General features: G+C 43.1%; 1 protein-coding gene across 1 annotated transcript in view; it reads right to left on the reverse strand.

Annotated features, from left to right (window-relative positions):
• LOC111142396 (phosphatidylinositol 4-kinase alpha) overlaps positions 1-23208 on the reverse strand; it is a 118299-nt gene that overhangs the window by 73277 nt on the left and 21814 nt on the right. The window contains exons 3-14 of the mRNA XM_022495456.1: positions 18937-19030; positions 16011-16099; positions 13789-13861; positions 12932-13191; positions 12311-12377; positions 8523-8671; positions 6072-6137; positions 5408-5504; positions 3419-3610; positions 2795-2895; positions 2024-2153; positions 856-988 (exon numbers count right to left, since the gene is read on the reverse strand). Coding sequence (XP_022351164.1) covers positions 856-988; positions 2024-2153; positions 2795-2895; positions 3419-3610; positions 5408-5504; positions 6072-6137; positions 8523-8671; positions 12311-12377; positions 12932-13191; positions 13789-13861; positions 16011-16099; positions 18937-19030 — 1451 coding nt within the window. The remainder of the gene's footprint in view (positions 1-855; positions 989-2023; positions 2154-2794; positions 2896-3418; positions 3611-5407; positions 5505-6071; positions 6138-8522; positions 8672-12310; positions 12378-12931; positions 13192-13788; positions 13862-16010; positions 16100-18936; positions 19031-23208) is intronic.

The raw sequence follows: 23208 nt of genomic DNA on the forward strand, positions 1-23208 counted from the left end.
ATAAGATTTTATTTATTTATTTGACAGACAGAGATCACAAGTAGGCAGAGAGGCAGTCATAGAGAGAGAGAGGGGGAAGCAGGCTCCCTGCTGAGCAGAGAGCCTGATGCGGGGCTCGATCCAAGGACCCTGAGATCATGACCTGAGCTGAAGGCAGAGGCTTTAACCCACTGAGCCACCCAGGCGCCCCTTTTTTTTAATTTTTTTTATAAACATTTAGATCTTTTTTTAAAAAAAATATTTTATTTATTTATTTGACAGACAGAGATCACAAGTAGGCAGAGAGGAAGGCAGAGAGAGAGGAGGGGGAAGCAGGCTCCCCACTGAGCAGAGAGCCCGATGCAGGGCTCGATCCCAGCACCCTGAGATCATGACCTGAGCTGAAGGCAGAGGTTTTAACCCACTGAGCCACCCAGGTGCCTCAACATAAATAAAATCTTAAAAAAAAAAAATGTGGGGTGCCTGGGTGACACAGTCGGCTAAGCATCTGACTCTTGATTTCGGATCTGGTCACGAGCTTGGGATCATGAGATCAAGCTCCACATCGAGCCCCACATCAGGCTCTGCACTGAGCACAGAGTCTGCTTGAGAATCCTCTCCTTTTCCTCGCCCCTCCCTCCTGTGCACACATGTGTGTGAGAGCTCTCCCTCTCTCTCTCTAAAATAAATGGAGAAATCTTCTTTAAAATATCATTAAAAAATATGCAATAATCTCTCTTTTAAAATCGGATGTAGGTTTACAATAGTCCAAAACAAGCTTTCAAAAATTATGAACATTTCTCACTTTTTAGTAATTTTATCTGAAACTTTTCCCCTTCCTCCCCAGGTTACGCATCCCTCTGGCCAGTCTCCCACCTGCAGATGTTGTCAATGGCAATGTCCCGGAGCTGCTCATACATGGAGGGTTGGGTCTTCTTTCCCGACATGACATTTAGAGTTGACTCAGAATGCTCATTGGTTACACTGATTTTTATATCATTGCCAGCAACTAAATGTAAAAATTCAAGTATGTATCTGGTTAAACCTGTCATTTTCCATCCCCTTGTCAATAATTCAAAACCAAAATAATATGCTGATCACTTTTACCTTATAAAACAACCCCTCTAAAATGATTTGACCAAACATTTCAGCAACAAAAATGAGAACAGAAAGGATGAAATTAACATGTTTAAACAAAAGGAAGAATGTTCAGGTTGCAAAGCAATAAATGAGTAACACAGCGATTTCTTAAGAAATGGTTTGAAAGTCCTGATGAACACCCACAGGTACTCAGCCCCGAGTGTGAGCCGTGGTCCTGTCCCTGAAGATTACCTAGCTGATGTGCACAAAAATAGTACGGGTGGGGGGTGAGTAGAGAGCAGGAGCTGTAGAGCTACAGAAACCCCTCCTTGTCCCGGGGTCCAGGGAAAAGTCTTTCACCTGCTTGGAGGTTGGGTTTCTTCATCTGAAGGGAGAGGACAAAGCACCCACCTTCACGGGACTGACGGGGTGGGATGAGCAATACAACATTAGAGACCCAGGAGGAAGCAGGTGTTAATGAATGCTAATGGTTACGGGTGGCCAGATTTGCTCTGAGCCCATGTCCTTGTCATAGAAACGTGATAATACACTCACGAGGCAGGAATAGGGACTAGCTGAGACCCAGCTGAGATCCAGCATGGAGAGCTCCTGACCAGTGTCTGGAACATGCTGGACTCTCACTTTAGACCATCTCAGTGATGGAAGGAGCCAAAAACCAAGTGGGACTAGAAGACCCCTCAGTGGTAGCAGGAGTATATGCCAGGGAGGGTGGAGGAAGGAAAGAAATGGAGCCAGATGGGGTCATGTATGGAAAGCCATGAAGAAAGGCATAAAGGAGGAATGAGCCCAAGAACAGGGCAGGGCGCACAGCCCAGCCACAATCTCTTAGTCACGAAACCATGGTAGGCTGGCACACAAGGTCATGTGGTCCTTTCCTTGGACCCTCAGGGCCACATGGGATTTAGGAGCTGGAGAGGTGGCTTTGGGTACAGCCATCTGTTACCTGTGTGGTACTGACTGTGGCACTTATAGAGCTTCACCAGCACAGGAGACGGGACAACCAGGAAGTCCCGCAGAGACGGCGTCACTGAATGCGCCACCACCGGGAACCTCTCACACAGGCGGCCCAGACCCTGCAACACACCATCAAGCCATCATACAACACAGGCTGTAGCCAGCATAGCAGGCCCAAGCAATAGATGCCCAACCTTTCCGACACCTGAGTTGGGGACCAGAAACTTCCAAGGTCAAAACATTCAGGGCCACTTTGCTCACGGGGCAGACAAAGAGGAAAGGAGCATGGTCTAGGCTCTGCTTAGCCTAATAGGGAGATATATTGCTAAAGTATGTCCATTCCTTTTGGAAGCAAATTTAGGGGAGAAAGGATACACAACATGATTTCTGAACAAGGGCAGATACGGTTATCGGGATTGGTCAGTTGGCCGGGTAAGAGTCTCTGAGAGCAGAGCCGGCACTGCAGACATTGGGAGGTGTCCTCAGCACTTAGCCTGTGGTCGTGGGAATGGCCCAGTAGACACAGGGTGGCCTCTCCACAGACTCAGCTGCTCCTGGAAATCACAGAAATCCCTGGCACACTGTCAGCAGCAGCCCCCCACTCATTGATGAACTGTGTCCACAGCAGGCTCTGGTTCAAGTTCCTAGAGGCAACAGCTCAGGTTGTGCTGCTGGCATGTCAACCAGAGCCTAAAAGATATAACAAGAAGATTCCCCTGGTTGACGGGACCAAAGCCTCGCCAGTGTCCGTGAGACTCACCTGCAGACAGCAGATAAGCAAGGGCAAATGAGCAATGATGACTTTGCTGGACGTCTTAGACTGTAGCTTCTCGGAGAGCTTGATGCAAAGATTTTCAGCACCTAACATCAAAATGAGAGGAGGGGATGAACAATTAGCAAAGGCCAACATTTACAAAATACTTGTTCACCAATTAATCATACAATTAAATGTCCATGGGCATACTTTTTGCAGACTTTATTAATAATGAGTGGCTACACCAGAAAGTATTTACAGGCAGTCACACGTCCTTAACTGAAACCTCATCTCTGCTCCATCTCTGCTGTTGTGAAGACACCAGCCCATGTGGTGAGGGACTGCCCTCTCCTCTCTGCTGTCCCTGAGCCTCTCATCCTAGAGCTCTGCACATGGCAGCTATCCACAGTCTGCCACACACTTCCCATTCTGCTGTACACCCTAGACAAGCAACTTTTCCTCCAGCACAGACCTCCCACTTCTCCACATAAAAGCCTAAAGAACCATCAAGAAACAAGGAAGAGAACACACAGTCCCTGTGGCCTTGGCCATCACCTCCTCCCGTGTCCAGTTTCCTCAACCTGAGGACAGGACACTGGACATCTGGGGCACGGCAGGGGTGATGCTCACCTTGCTCGTCCTTCACGGCCCACACCATGAGGTCCACACAGGCGGCGTTTGCCTGGCAGCGAAGCTTGAGGGGGCTCAGTTCATTGTGGACCCGGTCGGCATCATGCAGAATCTTCTGGAGCTCCCCCTGGCTCGTGTTGAACTGCTCCAGTACAAAATCATGGATCTCCTTCACAAAGGAGGTTGGGAGGTCTGTGGGAAAGACAGCAGGCATTGTGGGTGGAAACAAACCACAAAAGTTCAGGCAGTAACCCTATGGTCTCTCCCACTCTAACAGGAACCCAAGAGGAGTAGGTCTGCTGCCGGCTCTTTTGGCTGTAAGAATGCCCACTGCGGGGGCAGCGCCTGGGTGGCTGTCAGTTAGGCGTCCAATTCTTGATCTCAGCTCAGGTCATGATCTCAGTGTCATGAAGTCAAGCCCCTGCTTAAGATTCTCTCTCTCCTTCTGGCCCTCCCCACCTGCTCACATACATACACAGAGGCATGCTGTGCTCTCACTCGCTCTCTCAAAAAAAAAAAAAAAAAAAATAGAAAGAAAGAAAGATAAGAATGCCCACTGGGAAGAATCTGGATAGGCTGTGCTGGCTGTCAGCATACACACTACTGGGCACTCAGAAGAAATGACCATTTCCCAGGGAAGTGAGAGCCATGCTGTGTTTTAAGCAGTCAATATACTAAAACTTGAATGTATGAAACACAGAAACTGGGATGTATCATTGCTGGAACTGGTCCCCCTAACAGTGAGAAATACTTTAGTGGTTTGTTTTTTGTTGTTGTTGTTGTTGTTGTTTTAAATGAAAAGGTTATGGGCTATCAGCTAAGGGGAAAACTGGCTATTGCCTGAAGACGAGAATTCCCTGGGTACAGGGCTGCTTCTCTGGGGCACCCAGAGTTCATAGCTTTTTCCAACTCTCATCTTTGGGGCCTGGAAAAATCAGGAGAATCCCTGTGATGGGAACAAGTCAGAAAAGCCAAGGAAGCCAGCAACACGAGGCTCAGGTGGGGAGAGAAGCCTCAGGGCACCTGAAGGTCAGGTTGGACAGGCCAGTCCCTTCCACCCTTCTTTGTGAACCTAACACTTGCTGGGTCTCCAGCCTGACACAAAGTCCCAGGAGTTTCTGGAACCGAATTAGGAAAACAGCTAACTAGATTATAGTACGTCTTGTACATCTTGTATAGTACACCTTCTCCTTGACAGAATACTACATGGTCATCAAAACTTATGTTGATGGAGAAGAACATTCTATAACATAAAAGAAAGCAGGAAACACATTTTAAAAATGCACAAAAGAAGGAAAGGCTAAATTTGTGTGTGTGCACATGCTAAACTATAATAATCTGATAACTATAACTATATAACTATAATAATCTGATAAATAATCTGATAACTATTTTCTCTATTATCTAAATCTATAATCTATCTATAATCTATTATCAGATTATAATAAATGCCTCATTTTCTTATTTTTTTAACTTTTTGAAATATCTAAAATAGACATGTTAAATTGTATACAAGATCAGGTGATCATGACAAGACAACACAGCCATGTCAGAAAAGCCTCTGAGGAAAAAACCCACCAAAGGAGCCATCATTGATGATATCATGGGTGCAAGATCATGAATGGATCTTTTTCTTTCTTATTTGTTTCTTCCCCCAAATTTTAGTAATGTGACCATGTTACTCGCGTGGTTTTTTTTGTTTTTTTTGTTTTTTTTATTTGACAGACATCACAAGTAGGCAGAGAGGCAGGCAGAGAGAAAGAGGAGGAGGAGGCAGGCTCCCTGCTGAGCAGAGAGCCCGATGCAGGACTCGATCCCAGGACCCCGGGATCATGACCTGAGCAGAAGGCAGAGGCTTTAACCACTGAGCCACCCAGGCGCCCTACTCGCGTGTTTTTAAGCAACCATGGCAGAAGGAAGAACAGACCTGCGGCAGTGGCCTGGAACCCCGTGTCACCACAGTCACATGTGGGCACAAACCGTCCATACCTTTCATGTAGTACAGAGTGTCACGCAGCATCTTGAACATGGCCACGTAGAGAGGGTCGCTGAATATGGTGTAGTAGAGATCAGCGCTAGGGTTGGCCTGTGAAGGAGCAGAGACACGTGACTACACCATGGAAATTCTCCGGACCTCCCTCTGCCTTACAGGGTGAGGCCCAGCTGAGTGAGTATTATATTCCTGATGTAGCATTACAGAGATGGAGTCACCGTTTATCATGATTCACCACTTGGAACAGTTGAATTCCTCTCCTCCATCTCTTAAGCATCAGGCAGAGGAAAACAAAAGACTCAGGCTGTTCAGAGATGCCTGTGGGGGGTCACCACTGCACCCTCCAAACCTCCACATACTGTTCTAATGGAAAAAACCACCCTCCTCTCGCTGAAAACTCACCATCTTTGGCTATCTTACAGGAACCGGAGAAGGAGAAAGACAGCCAAGCGGCTGTTAGACCACTGTGAGGTGATCGATTTAAAAGAGGCAGCACAGAGCAAGCTCTCAGGGGAAGGCTGTGTGGCCACTATGGGGACACTAAGCTGAAAGCTCACTGACAACTTGTCACTCCAGTCCCCACCCACAAACTCTTCCTGTTCTCTCTACGCACAGGCTCACATCAGGCTGATCTCAGGATGGTGACCCGAACAGATGTACCTCTATCACGCTGGCTACGACTGCATCCAAGGATTTGAGAACAGGCTCCTCGACGATCTTCTTCACCTGTCAGAGGAAACAAGACCTCATGAGACACCTGATGAACACAGGGAGACAGAGATGCCAGCTCCCTCTAATAAAGAACAAATCATGTTGACAGATGAAACCATGTAACGAGCTCATGAGATGAGAAACGAGATGGAAATGACAGGTCAACAATATACCCATTATGGCTTCACATCAAACTATAACACAGAAAATGTCCTCAATTCTACCATCACTTGGAACTTGTCTTCCTGCCCTTGAGTGGAAAAACATGAAAATGGGAAAGGAACCAACTCCCTCAAATTTGCTGACATTAGATTTCCATTTCCAAGATGTGAAAGTATTCAGACTCTAGGCATCACTGACAATGCACCCAAACCTCCTCCCAGACATCAGGGACACCTTCCCAGCCAGTCCTCGGCCCTGATGACTCCTCCTCGTCCTCTTGCTGCAGGCCTGGTGCTCCAGCCCTCTGGAAGCTGCCTAGGTACTCCAAATGCAGCACCCATTCTAGATTTCTAACAGAAGCACTTATTTCCACCCATGCTCTGTACTAGCATTTAGTACAGGAATGAACTGTTCTGGCAACCACAGAGCCTCCTGATAAAACTGTCTGCCACCCCAACTGTAGTTCTTTTTTTTTTTTTAAAGATTTTATTTATTTGTCAGAGAGAGTGAGCACAGGCAGACAGAGTGGCAGGCAGAGGCAGAGGGAGAAGCAGGCTCCCCGCTGAGCAGGGAGCCCGATGAGACAATGATAGAGGAAATGAAAGGAGAAGAAATGAAAAACTGCCTGGAAGAAAAGCTAACCTTGAGAAGTTAAAACATTCTGGGAAAAAGAACCGCCTTTATAAAAGAATGTGAAACACGCAGCCTTCAACTGGGATTTCTGACGTGATACTAGGAAGAGTTACCTGACTATCTGAGAAGGCCACCCAGGCCTTTGGTCTGGGACACTAACAGGGAAGAGCGGTTTAGGGAGAGTTTTCCTTCTTGAGGGCAACTTCAAAAACATTTGTAGGCTATTTAGTAATTCACTGTGGCTCTATCCTCATTAATTATTGCCAATGCTTTCATGCTTTGTTGTGTTTTTTTAAAGTCGGCTCCCCTCCCAGTATGCAGCCCAACTTGGGGGCTTGAACTCACGACACTGAGATCAAGACCTGAGCTGAGGGGCGCTTGGGTGGCTCAGTCGTAAGCGTCTGCCTTCGGCTCGGATCATGATCCTGGGGTCCTGGGATCGAGCCCTGCATCGAGCTCCCTGCTCAGTGGGAAGCCTGCTTCTCCCTCTCCCACTCCCCCTGCTTGTGTTCCTTCTCTTGTTGTGTCTTCTATCAAATAAGTAAAATCTTAAAAAAAAAAAAAAAAAAAAAAAAAAAGACCTGAGCTGAGATCAAGAGTCGGATGCTCAACCGACTGACCCACCAAGGTGCCCCTGCTTTAATGTCTTCTTAAATCTTCAGCCTAAAACCAGCTCCTGCAGGGATTTCTGTTCACACTCCACACTGAGGGAGACCCTCTCATACTTTTCAAAGATGAAAGTCTCATTTTTAGAGTCTGTCCCTGATAGCATCTTTATCCTTATCTACCCACTTGAATCTGTCTCAAAGCAACTCAGCTCAATCATAACAACTTCAGAGTCCCTGGATCAGAGACCCATCTATTTCAGAATTGGGACAATGGCACCAATGCCTTCTCTGATGCTACTTCAGAGGTCAGCCCGAGGTATCCAAATATGAAAAAAAAGGTTTTGTATTGATCTAAAAATATCAGCCAATGGGAGGGAGTCCAGAGCAATAAGGAACTAGACTTGGGGTCAGATTCCCTGGGCTGAGTCCCAGCCCTGCCCTTGGCTGATAGATCCTTGATGTATCTGGCACTGATTGCCTCACCTCTAAAATGGGGATGAATCCCTGCCTCTCCCACATGAGCGCTAAAATGATTCAATGAAAACGTTACACAAATGACTTCATGTGTTACTCTCTCCTTCTTCCAACAAAAATTTATGACTTCTAAGTTATATTCTGAAATACTGAAAAACTCCTAGTTTTTCTTTTGGAAAAACAAACAAACAAACAACCAACCAGGGTTTGGCGTCCAGGTGGCTCAGTCAGTTAAGCATCCGACTCTTGATTTCAGCTCAGGTCCTGACCTCAGGCTTGTGAGATTAAGCCCTGTGTTGGGCTCCACGCTCAGCATGGAGTCTGCTTGAGATTCTTTCTCCTTTTCTCCTTTTCTCTGTCTGTCTACCTCTGCCCCTCCCCGACTACTCACTGATCTCTCTCTCTCCATGAAAAATCAAACCAAAACAAAAAGAAAAACCAAAACAAAAGCCATGCTTATACCACTAGCGATTTTACTGACTGAGGTACACAGGCTCTGTTTAACCACGGATATTTTCCTTACCAAGTTTAAAAGTTCTCGAAGCATTTCTAGTGGAATATTAAACTCCTTATAGGTGATGCCATTGAAAAGAGGAGAAACTGAGAAACTGGAACTGATGGTGGAAAAGTAGTAATCAGGCTCCAGGGCACTCCCATCAGGTAAGTACGAGACTGGCAGGGAAGAAAACCAGAAAGTCAATCACGGTCACATATGACCAGGATACTTCCTCAAGCTGTTTCCCTTAGTAACCAACAAAGGCATAGATTTTGCTTTTGTTTATACGCCAATTCTTTTTTTTTTTTTTTTTTTTTTTAATAAACAAGTAAAGGCTGGATTTCAAATCTCTGGAGAATGATATCTCTCATGAGAGTGTTTCACATCAAAGCTCAGATATAATCGTGTCCTAGTATTTTCAACACAGACAGTATAACTTTATGTAACTAGAAAAAAAAGAGTATTACATTTTTTTTTAAGTATTACATCTTTTTAAAGGTTGACATATGTAAGTTTCAGGTCCTCAGGACCCCAAGATATTTCACCACCAAAATTAGAACAAAAATGTACATTATTAGAGGTTTCAAAATAAGAACAAAAAGTCAATCATCTAATACTTATGAATAAATATGAACCCCAAAAGTCTATAACTGTTTGAAAGTTATCTATGATAGAAGACTATGACTAGAAAATAGTTAAGTTTGTAGTATTTTCGTATTAAATAGTGATAGACAATTACCAGCCCATTAAAAAACAAATAATACATTTTATTGCTTTCTGAAGCCCTGCATCACAGAAAAAGCAAAGAGTTGGGTTTATCCTGATTGTGTCAAAACTGGTGTGTATTTCTATGATGCTACTGATGTTCTGCTGACCTGATTACAGGCGAATGGGTCCCATGGGAGCAAACAGGCAACTTACAAAGAGGATGGGCAATAATATGGAGAGCAGTTGAGACACTGGAGGCCAACATCATAAATGATCACTGAAGGAGGGAATGAATGAGGAAAGAGTGAGAACAAAGCTGGTTTAAATAGGTAGGGAAGAAGGTAAGGAGTATGTGTCTGTGTATATGTCAAATGTGTATAAACAGATATATTTACACACACAGATATGTATATTTATTCATAAGTATTTATTTATTCATATTCACTCACAAGTGCTGGATACACACACACACACACACACACACACACACACAGGAGTATTATTCAGCCCTAAGAAAGATTTTGCTGTTTGCAACATCGATGAACCTGAAGGACATTACGTGAAGTGAATAAGCCAGACATGGACAGAAAATAAACTGCATGATCTCACTTATATGTGGACACTTTAAAAAGTCGAATACATGGGAGCAGAGCTGAGCAATCGTTACCAGGGTTCAGGGAGATGGGGGAAATGGGGAGATGTTGGTCAAAGGTACAAAGTTGCAGTTAAATAGTATGAATAAGTCTAGAGAGCTAATGTATAGCATGATGACAATATTTAATAATATGGCATCAAATACTGGAAAGTTGCTAAGAAAGCAGATTTCAGGTGATATCACTGCATTAAAAAAAAAGAAAAAAATGATAATGGTGAGGACATGATTAGAGTCATCACTTCACTATGTAAACGTATATCAAATCATGTCATATACCTTAAGTATATACAAGCTTATTTTTAAAATAATAATAAAGAAGAAGATAAAATGTTTGTCATTAGAGGACGCCTTTCAGAAGCCATGAAATAGGGACTAAGGTAGAGATGGAGGCAAAAGACAGAAATGCAGAGTAAAGGATCTAAGAAATGGGATTCATGAAGGGAGGAGTCATTGAAAGTTTTTTTTTTTTTTCATTGAAAGTTTTTAAGGTAGAAATGATTTGTGCTTTTAAGAACTCTAAAAACATTCTTTTTTTTTTTTTTTTTTTTAAACTCTTTAAAAACATTCTTACGGCTCTGTAGAAAAGGCCCTGGAAAGAGAAGAAAGACCAACTGCAAGAAAAACCAGACTTGGGGTGCTGGGCTGGCTCAGTCAGTAAGGTACGCAGCTCTTGATCTTGGGGTTGAGTTCGAGCCCCATGTTGGGTGCAGAGATTACTTAAAAATAAAATCTTGAAAACAAAAGAAAAATCAGAGTCGAACAGGAGGTACTGGAGCAGAAAACGAAGGAACAGTGTGCTTCCTGCTTGTCTTGACAATGAGGTGTACTTTCATGAGCAGGAGTGGAGCTCACCGCTGAAGCAAAGAGGCCGGCACAGAGCCCTGCTCAGCCTGCCTCTGCTGGATGAGTGCAGGAAGTTCACACAGGTGGCCCACACCTGGGTGCACCCCCATCCTGGCCACTCTCTGGAAGTGCACCAAGAAGGGCTGCCCCAATGGAGAGGGGCCCATAAGTAGAGAGATCAGAAGAGCTGTTCACCAGGGAAAGCAAAGCCTTCAAGGGCACACCATGGCTGTCTTCAGATGCCCCAAGGACAGACAGGTGGCAGGGGTTGTTTAAAGCCTGGAGGGAGGGGCACCTGGGTGGCTCAGCTGGTTAAGCGTCTGCCTTCAGCTCAGGTCATGATCTCAGGATCCTGGGATCGAGCCCCGAATCGGGCTCCCTGCTCAGTGGGAAGCCTGTTTCTCCCTCTCCCTTTGCCTCTCCTCCTGCTTGTGCTCTCTCTTGCTATCTCTGTCACTATCTGTCTCTCTCTGTGTCAAATAAATAAATAAAATTTTAAAATAAATAAATAAAATAAAGCCTGGAGGGATAATTCAACCACAAGTGGTTCTCTCTGGGAGCAGCAGGATTTTGAGTGAGTGAGCTTGGCCTTTACATTCTAACATACACACAGACTATAACACAGGGTACATTCTCACACAGCTAAGAGACACTCTAGGCAAAGCTGCCCACATTTATTTGAGTTCAGATTCTCTCCTCATTTTTTTTCTTTTAATTCCCCTCACATCTTTTAAGAAATGCTCTTTTAGTATTTAGCATGATCCAAAAATGGAATAGATATAGCATTCTGGTTTCCCCACTTCCTATCACTTAACCTATCACTTAACTCCTACTTCTCTCAAAAATAAGGTAGAGGCAATTTTACCACATGGCTGACACTGTACAAGGCTATCCTATGAATCTAATTCAGTAAATTACGTGAAAATGCTTTGTGATCCACAAAGCTCTATAAAAAAGTAATATTTATTAAAAAAAGTACTACTTGTATCATTATTACATTTTAAAAAAATATTATTTACATAATTAATGACTTTAAAACAAAACAAAAAAAAAGCAGGGCCTACCATGAGTACTTCCACCTGAAAACCAGTGCTTTCACAGGTTAATTTATTAAAATTTTGATGATAGACACATGAAGGTCTGTGTATATATATATACATATATATATATATATATATTTTTTTTTTTTTTAAGATTTTTATTTATTTGGCAGAGAGAGAGAGATCACAAGTAGGCAGAGAGGGAGGGGGAGGCAGGCTCCCTGCTGAGCAGAGAGCCCGATGCAGGGGTCGATCCCAGGACCCTGAGATCATAACCTGAGCTGAAGGCAGAGACTTTAACCCACTGAGCCACCCAGGTGCCCTGAGGGTCTGTATATTATCATCTGCACTTTACTGCACATTTGAAATATTTTAAAATTAAGAAGTTTAACAAAACTTAAAATTAAGAAGTTTAAACAAAAATAGAGAGTAAATGCTGTCTAAAAGTTTGACTCTCTAGATGCATGACAGCAGATGTTATTATCAGCATCTTTTACATCACGGTAAGTCACAGTGAACCTGCTCTCCAAGTACCAGGTCAATTTTCCTGTCAGAAAGGTGAAGCCCACCTTCAAAGTAGTGAAAGGCAGATCCTCCAGGGGAGCTGGGAGGGGGCATCCCGCGTTCAGGGCTGACCTGAAACACAAAACCACCTTACAGATTAGAAAAGGCCAAACTCCTGTCAGTTTCTCCTTAGACAAGATTCTCCCTGCCAGCCCAATGTTTGTACCTCCAGTCCTGATCCACACCTTACCTCCTCCCTGAAGCCCACCTAAGCTAAGTGTTCCTCTACTGTATACCATGTCCCTAATTTCTTCGTGCTTAGCCACAGATTTTATACTTCATTAGTGAGTTGAATTATTCTTAGCACTTGGTGTCTTGTCTCCCTTAGCACTTAGCTTGTCTCCCTGAGTCAATTATGTACTTCTTAAAGGTACCAACTGTCTCCTACTCAGAATAGAGCTTGGCACCCAACTGCTAGGGAAAAAAATACTAGGAGATGACTAGGAGATGAAATCACTTATAAATCTTAAAAGTCCAAAGCAAGCCCATGTATTATTACACAGAATTCCAGTGAGAACCTTTCCTGTTTCATGAATTTCCTCGAAGAGCATGCCAGTGAGATTTTCTTCAGGTGAGCACTTAAGAAGAGTGACCTCTGTGCCTGCCTCCCAGGCACACAGCCCCACCTGAGAGATGCTGGACACACTGCTGGTCTTCCTCTTCAGGGTGCCCTCCTGACACACCGTCAGCAGATTGCTGGGGAGGATGGAGCGGAAGTCATTGAAGGATCGCCTCCGCACACCTTCAAGCTCCTCAGGGACTCGGAGGGAATGAGGAGGGACTTTGGGGAACAGTTTTGAAAGCAGAGACTCTTCCGTGTTGCTGTAACGCCCAAATGCTCGTGAGATTCCGATCAGGCATGGGATGGCGTATTTGCAAAGATATTCTAGAAGACAAAGTGAAAATGTTACGGTATCAAAAGGCTGCCCGGGAGCGAGTTGTGCTGCACCAGCTGGTAACATTGGCTGACATCTCACAACCCACCCCTAGCAAATGTGGGTCAGAACAAGCCACAGCAACAGGTCAGCCCAAGGGCTGACATGAACAACAACTTCAGACTACGTCTTTGTCACACACAGCTGTTCTCTCTGGGAGGTCTCGGTCTAGGCATGGTACACCCAAATCAGTAACACAGGTAGTCCTATTATCAGCTACCTTTACTACTTAATATATACCGTCCTCCTGGGATTATGTTGGTAGCCTTACACTAGAGGCAGCTGGGCATGTTATAAACAAAGAAACTGAGGCCCAAAAAGGGTGAGGTGACTTGTCTAAGGTCACCTGGTATTCAGGTAGCAGAGCTGTGCTCATGACCCCCATGTGGCCTTTTAGCTAATACACAACAAAGGCAAACTAATAGAGGAAGGTTTCATCCATCAGGTATACAAACAGTAAAGCACAAAAAAGAACACTGGGAAAAGCAAAGGAAAAAAGTAATCACAAAGTCATTAAGAAAAAAAAAGCCTCAGATTTATAATCATACCTTTTTCTTGAATCTCCAAGGCCTGGCACATTCCCAAAAGGACATGCAAAACCTGCAAAAGTGCCTCTAAAATCTGTAATAGCCACAGAAACAGAAAAGACAAATTTATAAACAAAATCAGGTTAAGTGTCACAAAATTCATTCAGAATTAGAAGGAGCTTTACACATTATATTCATACCCATATCTGATACATATATCCCTGAATGATAGCTCTGGTGAGTGGCCAATCAGCTGAACTTCCAGGGACAGAAACCGGCCCTCCTGTGTTGGTCCAGAGTGCCCCCTAACTGTGGGCCAATATTGTCCTCGGGCTTGTGACCTCTGGCCCTTGGAGCCACTCCTTTTTCCATATTCCAGAAACAGGTAATAGGCCCCCAAATCTCTTTTTGTGGCAAATACCCCTAATTCTTTTAACCCATTCCTTAGGACTACACATGTTTTATGATGCTGAGTGCCTGCTTCTTATTTCACGATAGTCCCATGTGTCAAAAACAGTCTCAAATTGTGATGCTCAGGAAAATACATTAATATTCCAGGGATGTTGGGACTCACCCTGAGTAATCACCACACTCTAAACATATTCTAGACTTCCATCCACATGACATCAGCGGTTAGCCAGCTGCTTCACTCTGCTGGCTCAATGAGCTTACAAATACCTAAAATACTTGAATCTTTTCTACACCACTACTGATGCTGTTGGCATTTTTTGCCTGTCATTGACGCCACCAAAGCTCAGGGGATTAGCTTTCGTTCATTGTCCTGGTCTCTGATTCCCAGCATTGTGTCATCTACAAATGAAACCAACTTGCTTTCTGAATCTTCATTTATGGCCCTGGCTTGTTTTGCTTCAATAGTAAGAGGTGGAGGGGAGTCTAGGGGAGGCTTCTGCTGGGTCAGCACCCTCTAGGGTAGTCCAGACAGCTCCACAAACCTTCCAAATTGTTTTGACCTTTAGCCCGTATTCTAGATCTAGGATTTCAGGAGGGTGTTTCTCTAATGCCTTGTTGAAGATCAACTAGACTGCATCTACCTTATTTCCCTCTACTACCAGTCTTGGAGGAAACCCCAGGCAAAGAAGAGAATAAAATTGTTCTCCTATGACGTGTTCCCAATCAAGGTAAATTTCTGACATGTTGCTGATGTTAAACGATGCTGAATAATATATGAAGATTTGAAAAGCAAGACTTTCTCCATTTCATGTATTAAAGTTATGCCATCATCTTTAGTATTGATGTTTTGATAAATGTTATTTACAAAAAAGCCATTAACTTATAGCCTGTTAACTTCTGAAATAATGATATACAATTCTAATATATTTAGTTATCTCTTTGGCCAACCTATAAATAAAGAACCTAAACTAGGAAAGAAGGATGGAGAAGAACATTAATGGCAGAAATACTCTCAACAAAATTTAAAGTTCAATTAAGTAAAGAGACTTTAAAAATTTAAAAAACAGATATAAGAACTCAAAAAGCATAACTAGCTGGGAAGGTTTAACATATAGATAAGCAACCAGCACTCCTTGGCAGGAACTGAGGATAACAGCATATACGAACTGATTTTCAAAAAAAAAAATCTGATTAAGAAAAAGTTTAGATTATGATTGTATTCTTTAAGAACAAGAGTCTGAAGGCATTTAAGTAACATTTCAACAAAATAAACTAAAATGAAAAAAATCTGAGCACTTAAAATCTGAATATAATTTCAACCATCTAGATAATTCCCTTCCATGAATGAATCCCCAACAGAGTCAGGAAAGTGAGGGGCATCTGCCTTTTGCTGCCGACCTGCCGACCTCACAGGACCATGGGGAAAGCTAAATGAGAAACAGTCAACGAGGTCACTGGGTAACCTGTAAAGTTCTCTAGGCAAATATTCAACGTTTCTTAGGTGTGTTAGTACAAAATAAATCAACTGAAACAACCTGATCACTTCAAAGGTTTTTTTTACTCTTTTCGTTACTTTGGGACTCTTGATTGTGTACAAATGAACTCCAGGGATGCCTGGATGGCTCAGTCGGTTAAGTGTCTGCCTTCAGCTCAGGTCATGATCTTGGGGTCCTGGGATTGAGCTCCCTTGCTCAGCAGGGAGTCTGCTTCTTCCTCTCCCTCTGCCCCTCCCCCTGCTCGTGCTCATTTTCTCTCTCTCTCTCTCTCAAATAAATAAAAAATAAAATCTTAAAAAAAAGAAAGAAATTCACTCCAATTCACCATGCACTTACCTCATCCCTAAGTGAGGGGTCCCTATAAGCCACATCAGACAGCAAAGTGACCAAGCAGAAGCTGAAGCTCTCTGCAACTGGGAGGGTAGCTGGAAGGCACACAGACGCGAGTCAGATCATTACCACTGAGACACCGGGCCACCCCTACTGGCCATCTGATTTGTAAATTCCCTCTCTCACGGGCCTGCTAAGGGACCAGTTTACAGGGATGGCTGCCCTCACTGAGGTGAACCTCAAAAGAATAGCTATGGGCCCAACATGGTTGCTGAGAAACACCTTTAACTTTTCTTTTAATACAATGCTTTGGTTCAATAAACTTAAATGTTTTGGGGCCAATTTATAGCTTGAGATTATACAGTCTCCATTTTTTATTCCTGACCTAGATTTCTACCCAGGATGAGAAACCAATCTTGGTAGAGTGTAAGAGATGGTATATGGAGGCTACCCAATTACTACCACTTTAAACTGAATTAAATGTTTATATTTCTTTTCTGCTTTATTTTGACAAGTGGAGAAAATCTTTAGAGCTTCCAAAGATTTGCTCTAATCCTAATAGGTTTTTAAGCCCTTCCGCTAAAGACCTCTTCATAGGGAGGTTCTCCGGAACATGGCCTCAGGGTCAGGAAGGGATCACTGTACCTAAAAGACTAAAAGCTAACCAGTGCTTCGATGGCATGCACCTTAAAAATATCAAAATCACTCCTGTACTGGGTGGCTCAGTGGGTTGAAGCCTCTGCCTTCGGCTCGGGTCGTGGTCTCGGGGTCCTGGGATCAAGCCCCACATTGGGCTCTCTGCTCTGCGGGGAGCCTGCTTCCTCCTCTCTCTCTGCCTGCCTCTCTGCCTACTTGTGATCTCTGTCTGTCAGACAGATAAATAAAATCTTTAAAAAAAAAATCACTCCTGTATAGCTCTAATCGCTATTAAATACTAAATCAACTTTGAATTTTGAATATTTAACCAAGATCTATTCATAGTACATGGCAAAAGATTGTTACACATTCACTTCTGTACCTATAATTTTAAGATGCAGCTCTAGGTTCTTCTTAAACGTGAGTGTGATCAGAATCTCTGCAGGCTTATTAAAAGGCAGACTGCCAGCTTCCCTAGCCCCTGGGTTCTAATTCAGTAGCTGTGATGTGGGGACTGTGAATCTGCATTTCTGACAAGTTCCCAGGTGCTGCTGGCGCTGCTAGTCCCGGATGGCACTTTGAGAACTACTCCTCTAGAGTTTAAAAGCATAATTCATACAGCCTTAATAAAAAAACTAAAAAAGAGTGAAATGCTGCCAATAATTGGAGATTTATGTATCTCTAACAATGTTTCCAACAGTGCTAAAACTTTCATCCTAGTGAGAGTCCATGCACATAGAAGTGATATTTGCTTTGAAAGAAAAGAAAACAGAATCAGCTTCTACTGGTATTCTGCTTCTCCCCAAATTAGACAACAGTGGTAGACAGAGATGTTTGACTTTTTAGCAATGCTTTCTATTTAATCTGTAGTCCTTTAGGGTGGGAGGATGGGCAAAATAGAGAAAGGGGACTAAAAGTACAAACTTCCAGTTCTAAAGCAAAGAAGACATAAGGATACAATGTAAAACATGGGGAATATTGTCAGTAACAAGTAATGACTCAGTGTGGTGACAGACTGACAGATGAAAGCTGGTTTATCATTGTGATCACTTTGTAATGTATATAAACTTCGAGTCACTGTGTTATATGTCTGGAACTATTATAATATGATATGATATTGTATTGCCAACTACCTTTCAATAAAAAAAAACTATAAGGGCGCCTGGGTGGCTCAGTCGTTAAGCGTCTGCCTTCGGCTCAGGGCATGATCCCAGGGTCCTGAGATTGAGCCCCACATCGGGCTCCCTGCTTAGTGGGAAGCCTGCTTCTCCCTCTCCCACTCCTCCTGCTTGTGTTCCCTCTCTCACTGTCTCTCTCTGTTAAGTAAATAAATAAAATCTTAAAAAAAATTAACTAAAAAGAAAAAAATTGTAGTCCCTTAAATGCCAGGATACATGCATAATCTGGGGTCTGTCAGTTTTAGGTACAGTAGGTTATCAGAAATGATGAAATCCAAAGGACAAGAGGATTAGGCACAAGCAGGATGTTCAGGAGAGCAGTAAAACCCATCTATAGCAGGGGAGCCCATCCAACAAATTGGGGCCATGCCACCAATGAAAAGGACAAGGCCGTCTTTATAGGCTCCAACTCCCTTCTATGTCTGAAGGTGGGCCTCAGGCCACACACAGGGAGCTTATAAGAAAACTTTGGTCTCCAGGGTCATGATCTCTAGAATGTTGGAGGTATTCCAAACTGATATGGGAGTCTTGGGAAATCAATACCTAAGAACATCAGTGTTACAAGTGCTTAGCACAATGCCTGGCACATAGTGGACTTATATACCTTTTTTTAAAGGTAATAAATTTAAATAAAACAGCAACAGCAACAAAATGATAAACTATTTACAGTGAACATGGTGTTTAAGTCCTGGACATCCATCACATCCTTCCTTTTAGGAAGCAATGCAATTTGGAGAAATGGATTCACTCCAAGAGTGAACCTATTCATCTAAGGGTAATAGAGACTGGTTCAGGGATGGGCAGGGGAACCAATTCTGGCAAGGAGACATGAGAAAAGGTTCCTGAAGGTCTCCAAGCTCCTGTTCACTCCCAGAGTGCAATGCAAAGCCGGTTTTCTCAGCCTTGCCCCCACCTCCCCTCAATCATGGGCTCTGGACAACAAGGAGTAAGCACAGCCCATGCTGCTATAGACAGGCAGTTGTGGAACTAGAACAAGCCAAGAGTGGAACTAGCTAGAAACATTGTACCTGATGCATTAATATGATTGAACAGCTGATTCATACAGACTGTGAGCATACATGCCATTCCCTGAATTGAGGGGAAAATTTACACATTACCTCTGCCTTTCCGAGCTGTGCTTTCTTCTACCCAATATACTTTTGGAAGGCCTTTAAGCAGTCGAAGAAGGTAAGGAACCACAGAATCTTTGTGCTTAAAGAAAAAAAATACATTTAATACAATGTGCAGCTGGTAGTTTTTTAGTACTAAGCCCAAAGCAAAGCATTTGCATCCTAACCATCCCAAAGATGGATGTTCACATGGCAGGGCACCCTTCCTGTTTCCATGTGGCAGCAGCAGGTGGCGTCTGGAGGTTATCCCACCAGCTGCACCAGAGGTGCCTAAGGAAGGACTAAAACCTGCCCTTCTGCAACCGAAAGTCCAGCCTTGCTCTGGCCCTTACTGGGGGCTGGGACCTCACGATGGCCTCTGCAGGAAAAGGTATATGTACGCACACACTCTCAAATACGCCCTCAGCGAGAATGTTCAGAGAGAGCCCCTAAACCCTTCAGTGGGTCCCAGGCTCAGATCCTCTAGACTGAGGGAGGGTCACGGCCACAAACTTCTAAACTTAGTGATGCTTCTGTTATTCATGGCCCTTGTCCTCTTTTCTTTTTTTAATTTTCTATTTAATATTTCCTTTTGCTTCTCCCAAACTAAGCATTAGACTTTATGGCCATAATTAGCCAATACAAAAACTACTTTCTTCTAGTTTCCAAACTAGCCAGTTAACATGTCACTTCAGAACCTTCCACGACTGACTCTTCTGGTTGTTTTCCTAGTTATAACCATTCCAGTTAAGGGTTAGGTAAGTGTGCTCCTGAGAAGGGGAACACTATTTGATGTTCTGAAGTACTGAAAACAAAGCAAAACATGTGGTAATACTGAAAACATGGTTCCAAATTCTGTAACACTCCTTCCACAGAAACGTAGAGTCAAATTCAACTCCCCTGGAAAATGAGCTGCCTTAGTGACTTGCTTCTGGTGTTTTTTAAAAGTACAGTTGAGAGCGCCTGGGTGGCTCAGTGGGTTACGCCTCTGCCTTCGGCTCAGGTCATGATCTCAGGGTCCTGGGATCGAGCCCCGCATTGGGCTCTCTCTGCTCAGCAGGAAGAGCCTGCCTCCCCTGTCTCTCTGCCTACCTGTGATCTCTCTCTGTCAAATAAATAAAATATTTTTAAAAACCCATTTTCCCTAGCTTTATTGTTTTTGGTAAAGCTTCTGGTCAGCAGTAGGCTATTAGTAGTTATGTTCTGGGGGAGTTAAAAATTATACGTGGATTTTCAGCTGCACAGGTGGGTCAGTGCCCCTAAATCCTATGTTGTTCAAGGATCAACTGTAGTTCAAGAGACTAACTTCCCAGGCTAAAGAAGACAGTACAGCATCCATCTGGCTTTTTCTCAGGACACATGCCCTCAGGACCCAGACATTACACTGTGACGAAGTGACAGAGCCCAGGCCACATAGAGAGGCCATGTATATACGGGTGCTCTGGCTGAGCACCCCAGCTTAGGTCCCAGCCAATAGCCAGGATCAACCCACACACATGTGCATCAATGAGCCTTCAGGTGATTCCAGCCCCTAGCCTTCAAGCCACTCCTTGTGACACTCAATGGAGCAGAGACAGTGACTCTTCTGTACGCCATCTAAATTGGAGATTCATGAGAAAAAAGCAAAACCAAAAACCAACCTGTCATATTAAGGAATAGTTTTTTACACCACAATACATAACCACAGCAAATAGAGAACTTTCTTTAGCAAAAACAAAACAATTTTGGGGCGCCTGGGTGGCTCAGTGGGTTAAGCCCCTGCCTTCGGCTCGGGTCATGATCTCAGGGTCCTGGGACTGAGCCCCAAGTCAGGCTCTCTGCTCAGCGGGGAGCCTGCTTCCCCCTCTCTCTGCCTGCCTCTCTGCCTACTTGTGATTTCTCTGTCAAATAAATAAATAAAATCTTTAAAAACAAAACAAAACAAAACAACTTTTCCTTTAAATCAAATAAAGGAGATGGCTTTATCTGTCCAGAATCCCAGTGTATTAAGAGGCACAAAAGTCCAAAGGATGTGTAAGTCATGGCTCCTGCAGAGAAAGTGACCCCAGGTGTTCTCATTGCAGAAGCTGTTACGGCTTTTGCAGCATGTAGCAGTAAACTACTTCTGCTATTGTGGCCATGGCTGCTGCCGGAACAGCCCACTGACTGGACTTGTGCCCAGTACCACAGCCTACCCTCGTTGGAAGCAGGGACCATCAACACCAGGTAACCAAGAGAAAGCTGATTGCTAGGGCTCAGGGGCCTGGTGAAGCCTGCTGGACTCCTCTCCTGGTGTTGGTGTGGCCAATGGGCTTTCTAAAAGCACTGGCAGACTGCATGGCTCAAGGAGCTGCTACCCCAGGTACCACCAATCCTTACCAGGGACCCAAATTACACCACAGTAATTTGTATTTGTCTCTTCCTTGCCACCCTAAAAAGCCTACCACAAATATAAGGGACTTATAGGTAAATCTGTTAAGTAATGTGTTTGCCAAAGATATTTTCAATTAATACATATTTGAATAGCAGTTTCTCATATTAAAATTTTTTTTTTTAAAGATTTTATTTATTTAGGGGCACCTGGGTGGCTCAGTGGGTTAAGCCTCTGCCTTCGGCTCAGGTCATGGTCTCAGGGTCCTGGGATCGAGCCCCGCATCGGGCTCTCTGCTCGGCAGTGAGCCTGCTTCCCCCTCTCTCTGCCTGCCTCTCTGCCTACTTGTGATCTCTCTCTCTCTGTGTCAAATAAATAAATAAAATCTTTAAAAAAAAAAAAAGATTTTATTTATTTGCTAGAGAGAGACATAGAGAGAGAGGGGACACAGCATAGGGAGTGGGAGAGGGAGAAGCAGGCTTCCTGCCAAGCAAGGAGCCCGATGCGGGGCTCGATCCCAGGACCCTGGGATCATGACCCGAACCGAAGGCAGACACTTATGGACTAAGCTACCCAGGTGCCCCTCATATTAAATTTATATTTTATATAAACTTATATTTATATTAAATTTATATATTAAATTATATTTCATATATTTATAATATATTAAGTTTATATTTATATTAAATTTATATTAAATTTGAATAATTTGTATTAAATTTATATTCTTAAATTCATATTAAATTTATATTTATATATTATAAATTATTTATATTAAATTTGAATAAGACTTTGCAAATAGAAAAGTAGAAATTTTCTTTCTTTTCACATTTATAAATAAATAGGAAGAATAATTAAAATGGGGGCGCCTGGATGGCTCAGTTGTTAAGCGTCTGCCTTTGGCTCAGGTCATGATCCTAGGGTCCTGGAATGGAGCCCAGCATTGGGCTTCCTGCTTGGGAAGCCTGCTTCTCCCTCACCACTCCTCCTGCTTGTGTTCCCTCTCTCGCTATGTCTCTCTCTGTCAAATAAATAAGTAAAGTCTTTAAAAAAGTAAAAAGGAATAATTAAAAGGCTGTTTATATGCATCTAATTTCGGTTTTTGATGTGGCCTTGATCAAACAACCTATTTAATTTTCAAACTATGGCTCTAAAATTAAAATGCTTATTTTTATTTCAAATGTATGAATACTCTGTCAAAAATATTAATCCTTACTGAAGTAGAATTTCCAGGACATATAAGCATTTTTAGATAAATAAAAATTCAAATATCTAACATCTTTATTTTCACAACATAGCATGGAATTAAAAGTGATTCTTGATAATGATAAAAATAAACAAATAATAGATTCTATGTTCAGTGATTAACCATTTGCTTCAATTAACCGTGGGAAGTACTGAAAAAAAAGGTCACATCATTTTCTGTTGGAGCCACAACACTGATTTTTAAATCACCTCTAAGAGATACATTAACATGTACTCTAAAACTTATATCTATCACAGTTCTTTTTTTTTTTTTTTTTTTTTTTTTTAAGATTTAAAAAAATTTTTTAGAGGCACCTGGGTGCTCAGTTGGTTAAGAGCCTGCCTTCAGCTCAGGTCAGGACCCGGGTCATTGAGTCCTCTAGGATCTCCCTGCTCAGCCGGGAGTCTGCTTCCCTAGTCCCTCTTCTCCCCCAACTCAGGCTTTCTCTCTCGATCACTCTCTCTCAAATAAGACAAATAAAATGTTTTAAAAAAAAAGTTTTTTTATTTTAAAGTAATCTCTACACCCAACATGGGGCTTGAATTTACAACCCCAAGATCAAGAGTCCTATGGTCCACTGACTGTACCAGCCAGGTACCCCGAAATCTATCACAGATCTGAAAAAAGATTGTATTATGTCAGAATTATCTCAAAGAATACTATCCTTTTGGAAGGAAAAAAAAAT

Source organism: Enhydra lutris, unplaced genomic scaffold, assembly GCF_002288905.1.
Source record: "Enhydra lutris kenyoni isolate GAN:26980312 unplaced genomic scaffold, ASM228890v2 scaffoldscaffold8, whole genome shotgun sequence".
In the NCBI taxonomy this organism is placed as follows: domain Eukaryota; kingdom Metazoa; phylum Chordata; class Mammalia; order Carnivora; family Mustelidae; genus Enhydra; species Enhydra lutris.